Below are 13,908 nucleotides of genomic sequence, written 5' to 3'. Positions count from 1 at the left end.
AGCCGCTGGCACGCTAGAGAAGTGTGCTCCTCACGGATGAATCCCAGTTTCAACTGTACTGGGCAGATGGCAGACAATGTGTATGGTGTCGTGTGGGCGAGCGGTTTGCTGATGTCAATGTTGTGAACAGAGTGGCCCATGGTGGCAGTGGGGTTATGGTATAGGCAGGCTGAAGCTACGGACAACTAACACAATTGCATTTTATCGATGGCAATTTGAATGCACAGAAAAATCTTGACGAGATCCCGGGGCCCATTGTCGCAAGGATCTGTACACAATTCCTGGAAGCTGAAAATGTCACAGTTCTTCCATGGCCTGCATTCTAACCAGACATTGAGCCTGTTTGGGATGCTCTGGATCGACGTGTACGACAGAGTGTTCCAGTTCCTTCTAATATCCAGCAACTTTGCACAGCCATTGAAGATGAGTGGAACAACATCCCACAGGCCACAATCAACATCCTGATCAACTCTATGTGAAGGAGACGTGTCGTGCTGCATGAGACAAATGGTGGTCAAACCAGATATTGACTGTTTTTGTTGATCCACCACTACCTTTTTTTTTAAGGTATCTGTGACCAACAAATGCATATCTGTTTCCCAGTCATGAGAAATCTATTATGACCTAATTAATTGATTTAAATTGACTGATTTCCTGATATTAACTGTAACTCAGTAAAATATTTGAAATATTTGCATGTTGCGTTGACATACACTTAGGTTGGAGTCATTAAAACTCGTTTTTCAACCACTCCACAAATTTCTTGTTAACAAACTGTAGTTTTGGCAAGTCAGTTAGGACATCTACTTTGTGCATGACACAAGTACTTTTCCCACCAATTGTTTACAGACAGATTATTTCACTTATAAATTCACTGTATCACAATTTCAGTGGGTCAGAAGTTTACATACATTAAGTTGACTGTGCCTTTAAAACAGCTTTTACAATTCTAGAAAATGATGTCATGGCTTTAGAAGCTTCTGATAGGCTAATCGACATCATTTGAGTCAATGGAGGTGTACCTGTGGATGTATTTCAAGGCCTACAATTCAAACTCAGTGCCTCTTTGCTTGACATCATGGGAAAATCAAAAGAAATCAGCCAAGACTTCAGAAGTCTCCCAAGGGTGAACCACAAGTCTGGTTCATCCTTGGGAGCAATTTCCAAATGCCTGAAGGTACCACGTTCATCTGTACAAACAATAGTACTCAAGTATAAACACCATGGGGCCATGCAGCCGTCATACAGCTCAGGAAGGTGATGTATTCTGTCTCCTAGAGATGAACGTACATTGGTGTGAAAAGTGCAGATCAATCCCAGAACAAGAGCAAAGGACCATGTGAAGATGCTGGAGGAAACAGGTACAAAAGTATCTATATCCACAGTAAAACGAGTCCTATAGCGACATAACCTGAAAGGCCGCTCAGCAAGGAAGAAGCCACTGCTCCAAAACCGCCATAAAAAAGACAGACTACGGTTTGCAACTGCACATGGGGACAAAGATTGTACTTTTTGGAAAATGTCCTCTGGCCTGATGAAACAAAAATAGAACTGTTTGGCCATAATGACCATCGTTATGTTTGGAGGAAAAAGGGAGAGTCTTGCAAGCCTGAGAACACTATCCCAACCGTGAAGCATGGGGGTGGCAGCATCATGTTGTGGGGGTGCTTTGCTGCAGGAGGGACTGGTGCTCTTCACAAAATAGATGGCATCATGAGGATGGAAAATGATGTGGATATATTGAAGCAATTTCTCAAGACATCAGTCAGGAAGTTAAAGCTTGGTCGCAAATGGGTCTTCCAAATGGACAATGACCCCAAGCATAATTCCAATGTTGTGGCTTAAGGACAACAAAGTCAAGGTATTGGAGTGGCCATCACAAAGCCCATAGAAAATGTTTTGGCAGAACTGAAAAGGCGTGTGCGAGCAAAGAGGGCCACAAACCTGACTCAGTTACACCAGCTGTCAGGAGGAATGGGCCAAAATTCACCCAACTTGTTGTGGGAAACGTTAGACCCAAGTTCAACAATTTAAAGGCAATGCTACCAAATACTAATTGAGTGTATGTAAACTTCTGACCCACTGGGAATGTGATGAAAGAAATAAAAGCTGAAATAAATCATTCTCTCTACTATTATTCTGACATTTCACATTCTTAAAATAAAGTGGTGATCCTAACTGACCTAAAACAGGGAGTTTTTACTCGGATTAAATGTCAGGAATTGTGAAAAACTGATTTTTTTATGGATTTGGCTAAAGTGGATATAAACTTCTGACTTCAACTGTATATACTTATTTTATTAACAAAGTTATGCACTTCCAATTCCACTGTGTGAAAAAGTAATTACAGTCAATAACTGATTGTGCCAACTTTAGCGGCTATGACTGCAACCAAATGCTTCCTGTAGATGTTGATCAGTCTTCTCACATCGCTGTGGATTAATTTTGGCTCACTCTTGCATGCAGAACTCAGCGACATTTGTGGGTTTTCAAGCAAGAACTGCTCATTTCAAGTCCTGCCACAACATCTCAATTGGGATTAGGTCTGGACTTTGACTAGGCCATTCCAAAACCTCAAATGTTTTGCTTTTTAGCCATTTTCATGTAGGTTTGATTTTGTGTTTTGAATCATTGTCTTGCTTCAGTTTACAGACGGATGGCCTGACATTCTCCTGTAGAATTCTCTGATACAGAGCAGAATTCATGGTTCCTTCTGTTAAAGCAAGTCGTCCAGGTCCTGAGGCAGCAAAACATCCCCAAACCATCACATACCACCACCATGCTTGACCGTTGGTATGAGGTTCTTACTGTGGAATGCAGTGTTTGGTTTTCGCCAGGCATAATAGGACCCATGTCGTCCAAAAAGTTGACTCATGTTTGCCAAAAAGCACCTGGATGATCATCAAGACTCTTGGAAGAATATTCAATGGACAGGTGATTCAAAAGTATAACTTTTTGGATGACGTGGGTCCCATTATGCCTGGCGAAAACCAAACACTGCATGTTAAAGGCGTAGTTCACTTTTTTTAGACCTTATAGTTAGATGGCTAACAAAAAAACTGTGGGTGGTGATTGGTGCAATTAGTCAAAGTTCAATGTTTGTGGCCAAAATCCCCTGAAGTTAATAGTGGCTATGTAAACAACTCTAAATCATGGATTACAGTTTTTCCTGGCCTTACTTTCAGGGTAAGGAACCATCTGACTAAAGGTGTAAAAAAGTTAACTATCCCTTAATTGAATTTACAGATCAATCATTGCAAATAGGGCATTAATGGCCAAGGATTTGTTATTACATTTAATCTGCTAAGTTTTTTACGTATTTATATGGATTTTTTTTAATTAAAATTTTATGAGCCCAAACCCAACCCCTTACTGTTTTTTGTGCTTTTTATCTTCTAGTTGTTGCTTTCCCTCCACAGAGGCTGTCATGAAGCGTTTCCCGGATGCAAAAAGGGGCAAGTGGACATGGCTTAAAACAGTGAAATGGCTGAATTGAGAAGTGATGAAAAAATCTAAAAAAGGAATAGGATTAAATTATCTTTTTAGTGTTTTGTGTCGTTTGTTCTAATGTTTTATTACCACGAAATGGAGGGAATCAAATATTCTATATTTTGTAATAATTACATTTCCTCTGAATTCAACAGAAATCATTAAAGATTATACATGTATGGGTGATGTGTGTTAGTTAGAGAAAGACAGAAATAGAAAAGGAAAGAGAAAGAGAGCGACAAAAAAAAATAATAATAATATAACAATGACAATATTTATTTCTGTCTGGATGTGATCTCAGGTTGCCCAAACGTTGAAACTGTATTATTGGCCCAATTGTTGAAACCTATTAGGGCCTTACTGTGGACACCATACAGAGAAAGAGTAGCCTCTAGTGGCCGAGACACACATTGCACCACATTGAATCCACCCTCCCTCCCCTATCCCTTTTTCTTCTCATTAATTATGTATTAAAGGAGTGTATAAAGAGTTGGTTTTGGACTCTATGATTATATACCCATGAGAGCACATCATCCTTCGCCTTTGCCAATATAATCTAATAAGGGTGGGTATTAGGATGCGGGACCAACATAATTTGGCAATGGATCATTTCACCAATGCGTGGGAGGACATCTTATGAGGGGAATGACTGTGTAGTAATGGAGTTTGAAGATATAGCACAGAGGTTCTCGAACTGGGGGCCCTAACCCCCAGGGGGTTGTGAGGAGGTTTTGGGGGGTTGCGAGTGTGAAACTGAAGGTGAAAAAAAACATATTTTTCATAGGCTACATATTCCATTTGGATTTTATATTTACATCTTTGCCTATTTGATCTGGTTACTAAACATACGCCCACGGTATTGCACAAAATTCATGTCTCAATAACATCTAATTTGTGCTTCAGAACCAAAATGTTGGGCATCTTGACTGTTGACCAAAGACCAGTCATAAGCATTTGCGTGCAAAGGTGGGAGCGCATATCCAGATTAGTGAACAGAAAACACTTGTTTCATATTCTCTGGTTTTGCCTGACAAAAATACAATGTTTATATTTTCAATATGAAATACAGTTAAGCAGTCTGCTGCGGACGCATCTTTGCCAGAACAATAGACTTCCTGGCAATTCTATTGATAATTTTCATATTTCAGATAGGCCTAGTTTGGGAGGCTACTGGCTATATAAGAAAGCTGTAACATTGCACTACCTTGAATACTTATGGGATGAAGATGTAATAAACTAGGCAAAAAAAGAAACGTTCTCGCTCTGTCAGATGCGTTTATTTTCAGTAAACTTAACATGTGTAAATATTTGTATGAACATAACAAGATTCAACAACTGAGACATAAACTGAACAAGTTTCACAGACATGTGACTAACAAAAATTGAATAATGTGTCCCTGAACAAAGGGGGGGTCAAAAGTAACAGTCAGTATCTGGTGTGGCCACCAGCTGCATTAAGTACTGCAGTGCATCTCCCCATGGACTGCACCATATTTGCCAGTTCTTGCTGTGAGATGTTACCCCACTCTTCCACCAAGGCACCTGCAAGTTCCCGGACATTCCTGGGGGGAATGGCCCTAGCCCTCACCCTCCGATCCAAAAGGGCCCAGACGTGCTCAATGGGATTGATATCCGAGCTCTTCGCTGGCCATGGCAGAACACTGACATTCCTGTCTTGCGGGAAATCACACACAGAACGAGTAGTATGGCTGGTGGCATAGTCATGCTGGAGGGTCATGTCAGGATGAGCCTGCAGGAAGGGTACCACATGAGGGAGGAGGATGTCTAACCCTAATGCTGTTGTAGCCATGATGGTTAAGTGTGAATTCTAAATAAATCGCAGACAGTGTCACCAGCAAAGCATCCCCACACCATAACACCTCCTCCTCCATGCTTTACGGTGGGAAATACGGATGCAGAGATCATCCGTTCACCTACTCTGCGTCTCACAAAGACACAGCGGTTGGAAAAAATCTCAAATTTGGACTCAAGACCAAAGGACAAATTTCCACTGGTCTAATGTCCATTACTCATGTTTCTTGGCCCAAGCAAGTCTCTTCTAAGTATTGGTGTCCTTTAGTAGTGGTTTATTTACAGCAATTTGACCATGAAGGCCTGATTCACACAGTCTCTGAACAGTTGTTGAGATGTGTCTGTTACTTGAACTCTGTGAAGCATTTATTTGGGCTGCAATTTCTGAGGGTGGTAACTCTAATGAACTTATCCTCTGCAGCAGAGGTAACTCTGGGTCTTCCATTCCTGTGGCGGTCCTCATGAGAGCCAGTTTCATCATTGCGCTTGATAGTTTTTGCAACTGCACTTGAAGAAACTTTCAAAGCTCTTGACATTTTCCATATCGACTGACCTTCATGTCTTAAAGTAATGATGGACTGTCATTTCTCTTTGCTTATTTGAGCTGTTCTTGCCATAATATGGACTTGGACTTTTACCAAATAGGGCTATCATCTTTATACCACCCCTACCTTGTCCCAACACAACTGATTGGCTCAAAGACATTAAGGAAAGAAATTCTACAAATGAACTTTTAAGAAGGCACACCTGTTAATTGAAATGCATTCCAGGTGACTACCTCATAAAGCTGGTTGAGAGAATGCCAAGAGTGTGCAAAGCTGTCATCAAGGGAAAGTGTGGCTACTTTGAAGAATCTCAAATATAAATAATATTTTGATTTGTTTAACACTTTTTTTGTTAATACATGATTCCTTATGTGTTATTTCATATTGTTGATGTCCTTACTATTATTCTACACTGTAGAAAATAGTAAAAATAAAGAAAAATCCTTGAATGAGTAGGTGTTCTAAAACTTTTGACCGGTTGTGTACATTGTGCTCGTATTAATTCCCCCTCCCTAGATATAAAATCAATATGGACACACACACACAGACTAGCTCTAGTATGGTACAGAATGCTGGAGTTGGTATGGTTACTCAGAGCCCCAAGGAGCCTGTGTGCCTATTACCAACAGGCCCAGTAAAGGTGGAATGTGGGAGGAGAGAGAGAGAGAGAGAAGGAACAGCTCAGAGCTCAGACAGCGAGATAGAGGGAGTCACCAGGGAGCGTGCTGAGACAGCAGAGAACAATCGCTGCACACTACCCTCATCCACTCAAAGTGGTTATCTTCTGTGTTTAGTAGGAAGAGGAAGGCTTTGGTGGGTGGTGGGAAATGTCTAGCACAAATAGTACAGCTTCAAATAAGCTATTATAGTCAGGAATCTTAAGTGCATTTGTGTGTGTGTGCGTGCGTGCGTGAATGTGCTAGATAGAAAGGAAGTAATTCAGAGAGAAAGAGTTGCAGCAAATCAAGAGAGCAATGGAGAAAGTTGTTCATATTTCCACATCGACGCGTGGGCCTGATTATTTATAAACACTGGACCTATTGTCTGTCTCATTGCAACAGCAACTTGTGCTCAACTCAACATGGAGGCCCTTATTTAAATGGGGAGAGTTTAGCCCATTTGGAGGCATGTAGGCAGCACAAGGATAAAGCTTGGCAGGACAGCTTAGTCTCAGTCCTCCTAATGAACACACAGGGGTACTGAATGAAACATACAGGATGGTAACATACCATGCTCACAACAGTGGAACGCATACAGACTACACTATAAACCTCACAGGTGTGTGTGTGTGTGTGTGTGTGTGTGTGTGTGTGTGTGTAATGGTTCATCAATAACTCATCATCCCTCACTCCATCCTGTTGTCTGCTTTGTTATGTATATTTTTTATTGTCTGCTACTTACAGACATTCTGGTTTTAAAGCTAATATTGTAATGAGTAATTGTTGCTCCTGCATTTCAGCTTGGAAACAGCTTTTCACCAACAATATTGCTAAAATGACTTATTGAACGGATAGGGAAAGGGAAAGATAGAGCAGATACATGTTATAAATAGCCAACTGGAAGTGTTTTGAAAGCTGGGTTAATTCTTCTCCTTAATCCACCATTGTGTTTCATCCATGTTGGCATCTCCTCCGTCATGTTTCAGAGCTGACGACAGCAAGCGAGAGTCTAATCACACTATAGTGATCACCACTCCACTGTATCCACTTTTCTTTAGAGAGAACGGCGCATCTAGAATCTACGAGTGCCACTTCCAATCTCATTCTCATTCTTAACCCAATTTTCCACTTCTCCAGCAGTGTAATGATACAAAACAATAACACTTTTCTCCAATAATGAGCAGCAAAAAGACCTCTCGCTCCACTGTTGCTCTCCTGGCCAAAACACACTGCAAAGTAAATAAAGGAATGAATAAGGCGCCCAGGTGGGTGACAAGGACACAGTCTTGTTTGGGTGTGAAAAATCCATAAAGCTTCATATTGGAGGGGACATGTCCCTCCAGGTTCTCGTTCCGCACCGAGCTCCCAACTCTCTCTGACTTAATTTGGTAATCGATATGGTTTCTGTGAGCACAGCAGGGGGATCTTTTTCTTACGGCACCTCTCTCTGCCCTTGAGTTTCCTCTCCAGTCCCGGGGTAAAAGGAGGCTGTGATTGCCTCTAACAGCCTCTGCGGTTAGGGGGAAAGCTCTCCTGAAAGACAATGAGAAGGGAAGGTGGAGAGTAGACAGAAGTAGACAGAACTCCAGACAGAACACATGAAAGTGAGAATCAGATAGAGCGAGAAAAGGAACAGCTCAGAGCTCAGACGAAAAGATAGAGGGAGAGTCACCAGGGAGCATGCTGAGACAGCAGAGAGCAATTGCTGCACGCTATCCTTGTCCGCTCAAAGAGGTTATCTTCTGTGTTTTCACAGGAAGATGCAGGCTTTGGTGGGTGGTGGGAAATGTAAATGTCTAGCACAAACAGTACAGAGATGTAAAATGAATGTAAAAGAGAATTTGACCTCTCTTTTCTCTGAGACATGTTTCAGTCACCATGAAAGAGTATTATGGGTCTATGTCTATATGTCTGTCTGTGTGTCTGCTGTCCTCCATAACCCAATAATGTTCAGCACAATAGCATGTATTACCATGTGTATAACATGAACTGCATCACACTCACTTATGTTTTTCAGTCTGAAACTGGAAGGTCAGATTTAAAGAAGGGGCGTAGCCAGAAAAAAGCTTGTTTATGCTCTGATTGGGTGGGCCTGGCTTCCCAGTGGATGGCTCTGTGTCCACTCAGGCCCACCAATGCCTACACCCCTGATTTAAAGAAAGGGTCAATTCAATTGAGAAGTATGAAAGCTGGGAATGTAGAAGTATGAAGTAGAAACACCATTTTCTAGGTTAGAGGAGTAGACTGGATTGTGGCATTGGACTTGCCTCTTCCTCCCTTTCTCCCTCCTTTCTTTACTTCTCTCGCTTTCCATCTGATTTCTCGACATCTCCCTCCATCCATATCCCTTTCCCTGCCCCCTTCCCTCTCATTCCTTCTCCAGCTGAGAGAGACAGAAGTACAGAGGATTCCAGGGCAGAGCTTATCTCTCCCTGCAGGTCCCTGTCCTGTTACCAGTCTTTTAAAGGGCAGCCAACCGGCACACTCTCTCACATTCTCCACACAGTCAGTCAATTCCCCCATACTACTGCAACCAGACACTGGTCTCTTTCTCCCCAGTTAGACCTCTAAACTATCACACTACAATATATCTCCTTACTATGCTGTTGAGATACTTGATCCAACCAGCGAGTTGTGGTAACGGTCCCAAGCCATTACATATCACTCTTCAACTGTATCTAGTAGTTTCAACTCAACCTGACAGAACATCCCATTTCTTTATAGCCTCTGTAATCCTTCCAGCAGCCCCTTGGTGCAAAGGAACATCCTGTTGCTGTCTGATAAACCAGTCATTGTCATTGTAATGAGAGAATATGAAGGTGTTGTTTGATGCAGAGTCAGTAGTAGGGTTGCAAAGGGAGGGTATATTACTGGAAACGTTCTACGTTTACCAGTAAACTACCATCATTTTGGTAGCTTTCAAGTTTTTGGGGGAATTTTATTAGATGACATCTAGTGGCCTTTTTGGGGTACTTCAGATGATCACATGTGTCTGTAATTATCTCTGGCCCTCTGTGTGGCCTTATCGCATGTAAAATATACCGCTCAAAAAAATAAAGGGAACACTTAAACAACACATCCTAGATCTGAATGAAAGAAATAATCTTATTAAATACTTTTTTCTTTACATAGTTGAATGTGCTGACAACAAAATCACACAAAAATAATCAATGGAAATCCAATTTATCAACCCATGGAGGTCTGGATTTGGAGTCACACTCAAAATGAAAGTGGAAAACCACACTACAGGCTGATCCAACTTTGATGTAATGTCCTTAAAACAAGTCAAAATGAGGCTCAGTAGTGTGTGTGTGGCCTCCACGTGCCTGTATGACCTCCCTACAACGCCTGGGCATGCTCCTGATGAGGTGGCAGATGGTCTCCTGAGGGATCTCCTCCCAGACCTGGACTAAAGCATCCGCCAACTCCTGGACAGTCTGTGGTGCAACGTGGCGTTGGTGGATGGAGCGAGACATGATGTCCCAGATGTGCTCAATTGGATTCAGGTCTGGGGAACGGGCGGTCCATAGCATCAATGCCTTCCTCTTGCAGGAACTGCTGACACACTCCAGCCACATGAGGTCTAGCATTGTCTTGCATTAGGAGGAACCCAGGGCCAACCGCACCAGCATATGGTCTCACAAGGGGTCTGAGGATCTCATCTCGGTACCTAATGGCAGTCAGGCTACCTCTGGCGAGCACATGGAGGGCTGTGCGGGCCCCCAAAGAAATGCTACCCCACACCATGACTGACCCACCGCCAAACCGGTCATGCTGGAGGATGTTGCAGGCAGCAGAACGTTCTCCATGGCGTCTCCAGACTCTGTCACGTCTGTCACATGTACTCAGTGTGAACCTGCTTTCATCTGTGAAGAGCACAGGGCGCCAGTGGCGAATTTGCCAATCTTGGTGTTCTCTGGCAAATGCCAAACGTCCTGCACGGTGTTGGGCTGTAAGCACAACCCCCACCTGTGGACGTCGGGCCCTCATACCACCCTCATGGAGTCTGTTTCTGACCGTTTGAGCAGACACATGCACATTTGTGGCCTGCTGGAGATCATTTTGCAGGGCTCTGGCAGTGCTTCTCCTGCTCCTCCTTGCACAAAGGCGGAGGTAGCGGTCCTGCTGCTGGGTTGTTGCCCTCCTACGGCCTCCTCCACGTCTCCCGATGTACTGGCCTGTCTCCTGGTAGCGCCTCCATGCTCTGGACACTACGCTGACAGACACAGCAAACCTTCTTGCCACAGCTCGCATTGATGTGCCATCCTGGATGAGCTGCACTACCTGAGCCACTTGTGTGGGTTGTAGACTCCATCTCATGCTACCACTAGAGTGAAAGCACCGCCAGCATTCAAAAGTGACCAAAACATCAGCCAGGAAGCATAGGAACTGAGAAGTGGTCTGTGGTCCCCACCTGCAGAACCACTCCTTTATTGGGGATGTTTTGCTAATTGCCTATAATTTCCACCTGTTGTCTATTCCATTTGCACAACAGCATGTGAAATGTATTGTCAATCAGTGTTGCTTCCTAAGTGGACAGTTTGATTTCACAGAAGTGTGATTGACTTGGAGTTACATTGTGTTGTTTAAGTGTTCCCTTTATTTTTTTGAGCAGTGTATATAAAATAATCAAATACAATAAAAAAAATGAATGACAAAGCTGTAAAACATTATCCTAAGTATAAGCCATCAACTTAGTGAATACCATTGGCGTTTAATATGAAGGTTTAAGCATAATATATATATATTTTATTATGTCAATATGTCTTTGTTGTAAATGTTTTGGCGCCAAACTGGTGGCAGTTGTGAAAAAAAGTCAGTAGTTGGAAGAGTTCCAGAGTTAATTGAAAATAATAGCATTATTGATTAGATGATTTTATCATTAATTAGCCAATTCTCTCTTCACCCACATGGTCTATTCACTAGAACTCCTGGATATCTCCTGGATACAGATAGAAAAATGCATTCTATATATGAATAATTTTTTAAAAAAGTTATTCAAGTCTAAATTACCAAAATTAACATAGATTACCTGTTCATTACCAAAATTACTGAAAATTCCGGTAATGTTGGTAAATTACCGGTAGCTGTGCATCTCTAGTCAGTGGTCTTGCACTGTGTCTAACACTATCAGGTAGCACCACCTGTTTCTCTGTTGGAGCACCTGAAACACAGTGGAATGAAGCCACACTATCTTACTACAAACTCTGATGGAGATGAAAACCCAATGTTGTCTGACAGGGCTGACTGTTTTGTGTGTGTGCTTTTCTTTCTCTCTTTCTCTCTCAGGGACAACAACTTCATCAAGGACTTCCCCCAGCTAGCAGATGGACTGATGGTCATCCCGTTGCCTGTGGAGGAGCAGTGTAGAGGAGTGCTGTCTGAGCCACTGTCAAATCTACAACTCCTCACAGGTTTGTGTGTGTGCCTCATTCTTTGGACACTTATACAAGTGTATACGGAACATACACTGCCGTTCAAAAACAAGGACATTTCTAAGTGACCCCAAACTTTTGAAAGAAAAGCACATTTTTTTGTCCATTTAAATAACATCAAATTGATCAGAAATAGTGTAGACATTGTTAATGTTATAAATGACTATTGTAGCTGGAAACGACTGACTTTTAATGGAATATCTACATAGGCGTACAGAGGCACGTTATCAGCAACCATCACTCGTTTGTTCCAATGGCACGTTGTGTTAGCTAATCCAAGTTTATGATTTTAAAAGGCAAATTGATCATTAGAAAACCCTTTGGCAATTATGTTAGCACAGCTGACATTTTTGTCCTGATTAAAGAAGCAATGAAACTGGCCTTCTTTAGACTAGTTGAGTATCTGGAGCATCAGCATTTGTGGGTTCGATTACAGGCTCAAAATGGCCAGAAACAAAGAACTTTCTTCTGAAACTCGTCAGTCTATTCTTGTTCTGAAAAATTAAGGCTATTCCATGCGAGAAATTCTAGGCAGAGTTGCAAAGAAAAAGCCAAATTTCAGACTGGCCAATAAAAACAAAAGATGGGCAAAAGAACACAGACACTGGACAGAGGAACTCTGCCTAGAAGGCCAGCATCCCGGAGTCGCCTCTTCACTGCTGACGTTGAGACTGGTGTTTTGCGGGTACTATTTAATGAAGCTGCCAGTTGAGGACTTGTGAGGCGTCTGTTTTTCAAACTAGACATCTCTAATGTACTTGTCCTCTTGCTCAGTTGTGCACCGGGGCCTCTCACTCCTCTTTCTATTCTGGTTAGAGACAGTTTCCGCTGTTCTGTGAAGGGAGTAGTACACAGCGTTGTACGAGATCTTCAGTTTCTTGGCAATTTCTCGCATGGAATAGCCTTCATTTCTCAGAACAAGAATAGACTGATGAGTTTCAGAAGAAAGTTCCTTGTTTCTGGACATTTTGAGCCTGTAATCGAACCCACAAATGCTGATGCTCCAGATACTCAACTAGTCTAAAGAAGGCCAGTTTCATTGCTTCTTTAAACAGTTTTCAGTTGTGCTAACATAATTGCAAAAGGGTTTTCTAATGATCAATTAGCCTTTTAAAATTAGAAACTTGGATTAGCTAGCACAATGTGCCATTGGAGCACAGGAGTGATGGTTGCTGATAATGGGCCTCTGTACGCCTATGTAGATATTCCATTACAAATCAGCCTTTTCCAGCTACAATCGTCATTTACAACATTAACAATGTCTACACTGTATTTTTAATCAATTTGATGTTATTTAAATGGACAATAAATGTGCTTTTCTTTCAAAAACATGGACATTTCTAAGTGACCCCAAACTTTTGAACGTTAGTGTATACGTTTCTACATTTGTTTGTCAAGGATTTATTTTCCAATTATTGCAACATTTCCTGTAAGCTCAATACCTAGAAATACTGCAGCATTCTCTGCTTTATAAACCCATAAGAGTGGGACTCCAAGTGTGAGGTCAGCTAGAATGATACTGTTCATCCCCGTGCACTGTACTGTGATATTGCTCCTGACATCCCCATGCCTCTGCAGTAGGCACACACGTACACACACCTCTCCAGGCCCTCTAAAAGCTGACACGTGCACCTTCTTCACCCCACGTGTTCCCCTCCCACGACCCCTTTGGGGGCCGTGACTACTCTGTCAGTTGGCTTGAAACCGCACCTCAGGACTACTACCTCTGTCCATTAGCTGAATTGGCTGCAGCACTTTGCTTCTTGTTGACCTGTGACTAGTTTCCAGAAGGGTCTGCTACTCTTCTCCGAACACAACTGGGAATAAATGAATTATTTAGGTTTAAGTGGGAATTATGTTGTTGTTCTCTTCACTCCTGTGTTCTAATGGCCCTGTGCTGACCCAGACTCATATGATAGTTTGGTAATGCAATTACGGAGGTGAGATTGCTCACGCCTTAATGCTGGA

The 13,908-nt window shown here is 42.3% G+C and overlaps 1 protein-coding gene across 1 annotated transcript in view; it reads left to right on the top strand.

Moving 5' to 3' along the window:
- LOC106563268 (astrotactin-2) overlaps positions 1-13,908 on the top strand; it is a 533,795-nt gene that overhangs the window by 372,901 nt on the left and 146,986 nt on the right. Inside the window, exon 14 of the mRNA XM_014128700.2 lies at positions 11,795-11,919. Coding sequence (XP_013984175.2) covers positions 11,795-11,919 — 125 coding nt within the window. The remainder of the gene's footprint in view (positions 1-11,794; positions 11,920-13,908) is intronic.

This window comes from Salmo salar, chromosome ssa11, assembly GCF_905237065.1.
Source record: "Salmo salar chromosome ssa11, Ssal_v3.1, whole genome shotgun sequence".
Classification (NCBI taxonomy): domain Eukaryota; kingdom Metazoa; phylum Chordata; class Actinopteri; order Salmoniformes; family Salmonidae; genus Salmo; species Salmo salar.
Note: the sequence above shows the minus strand (reverse complement) of the source record. Positions and strands in the feature narration are given on the sequence as shown.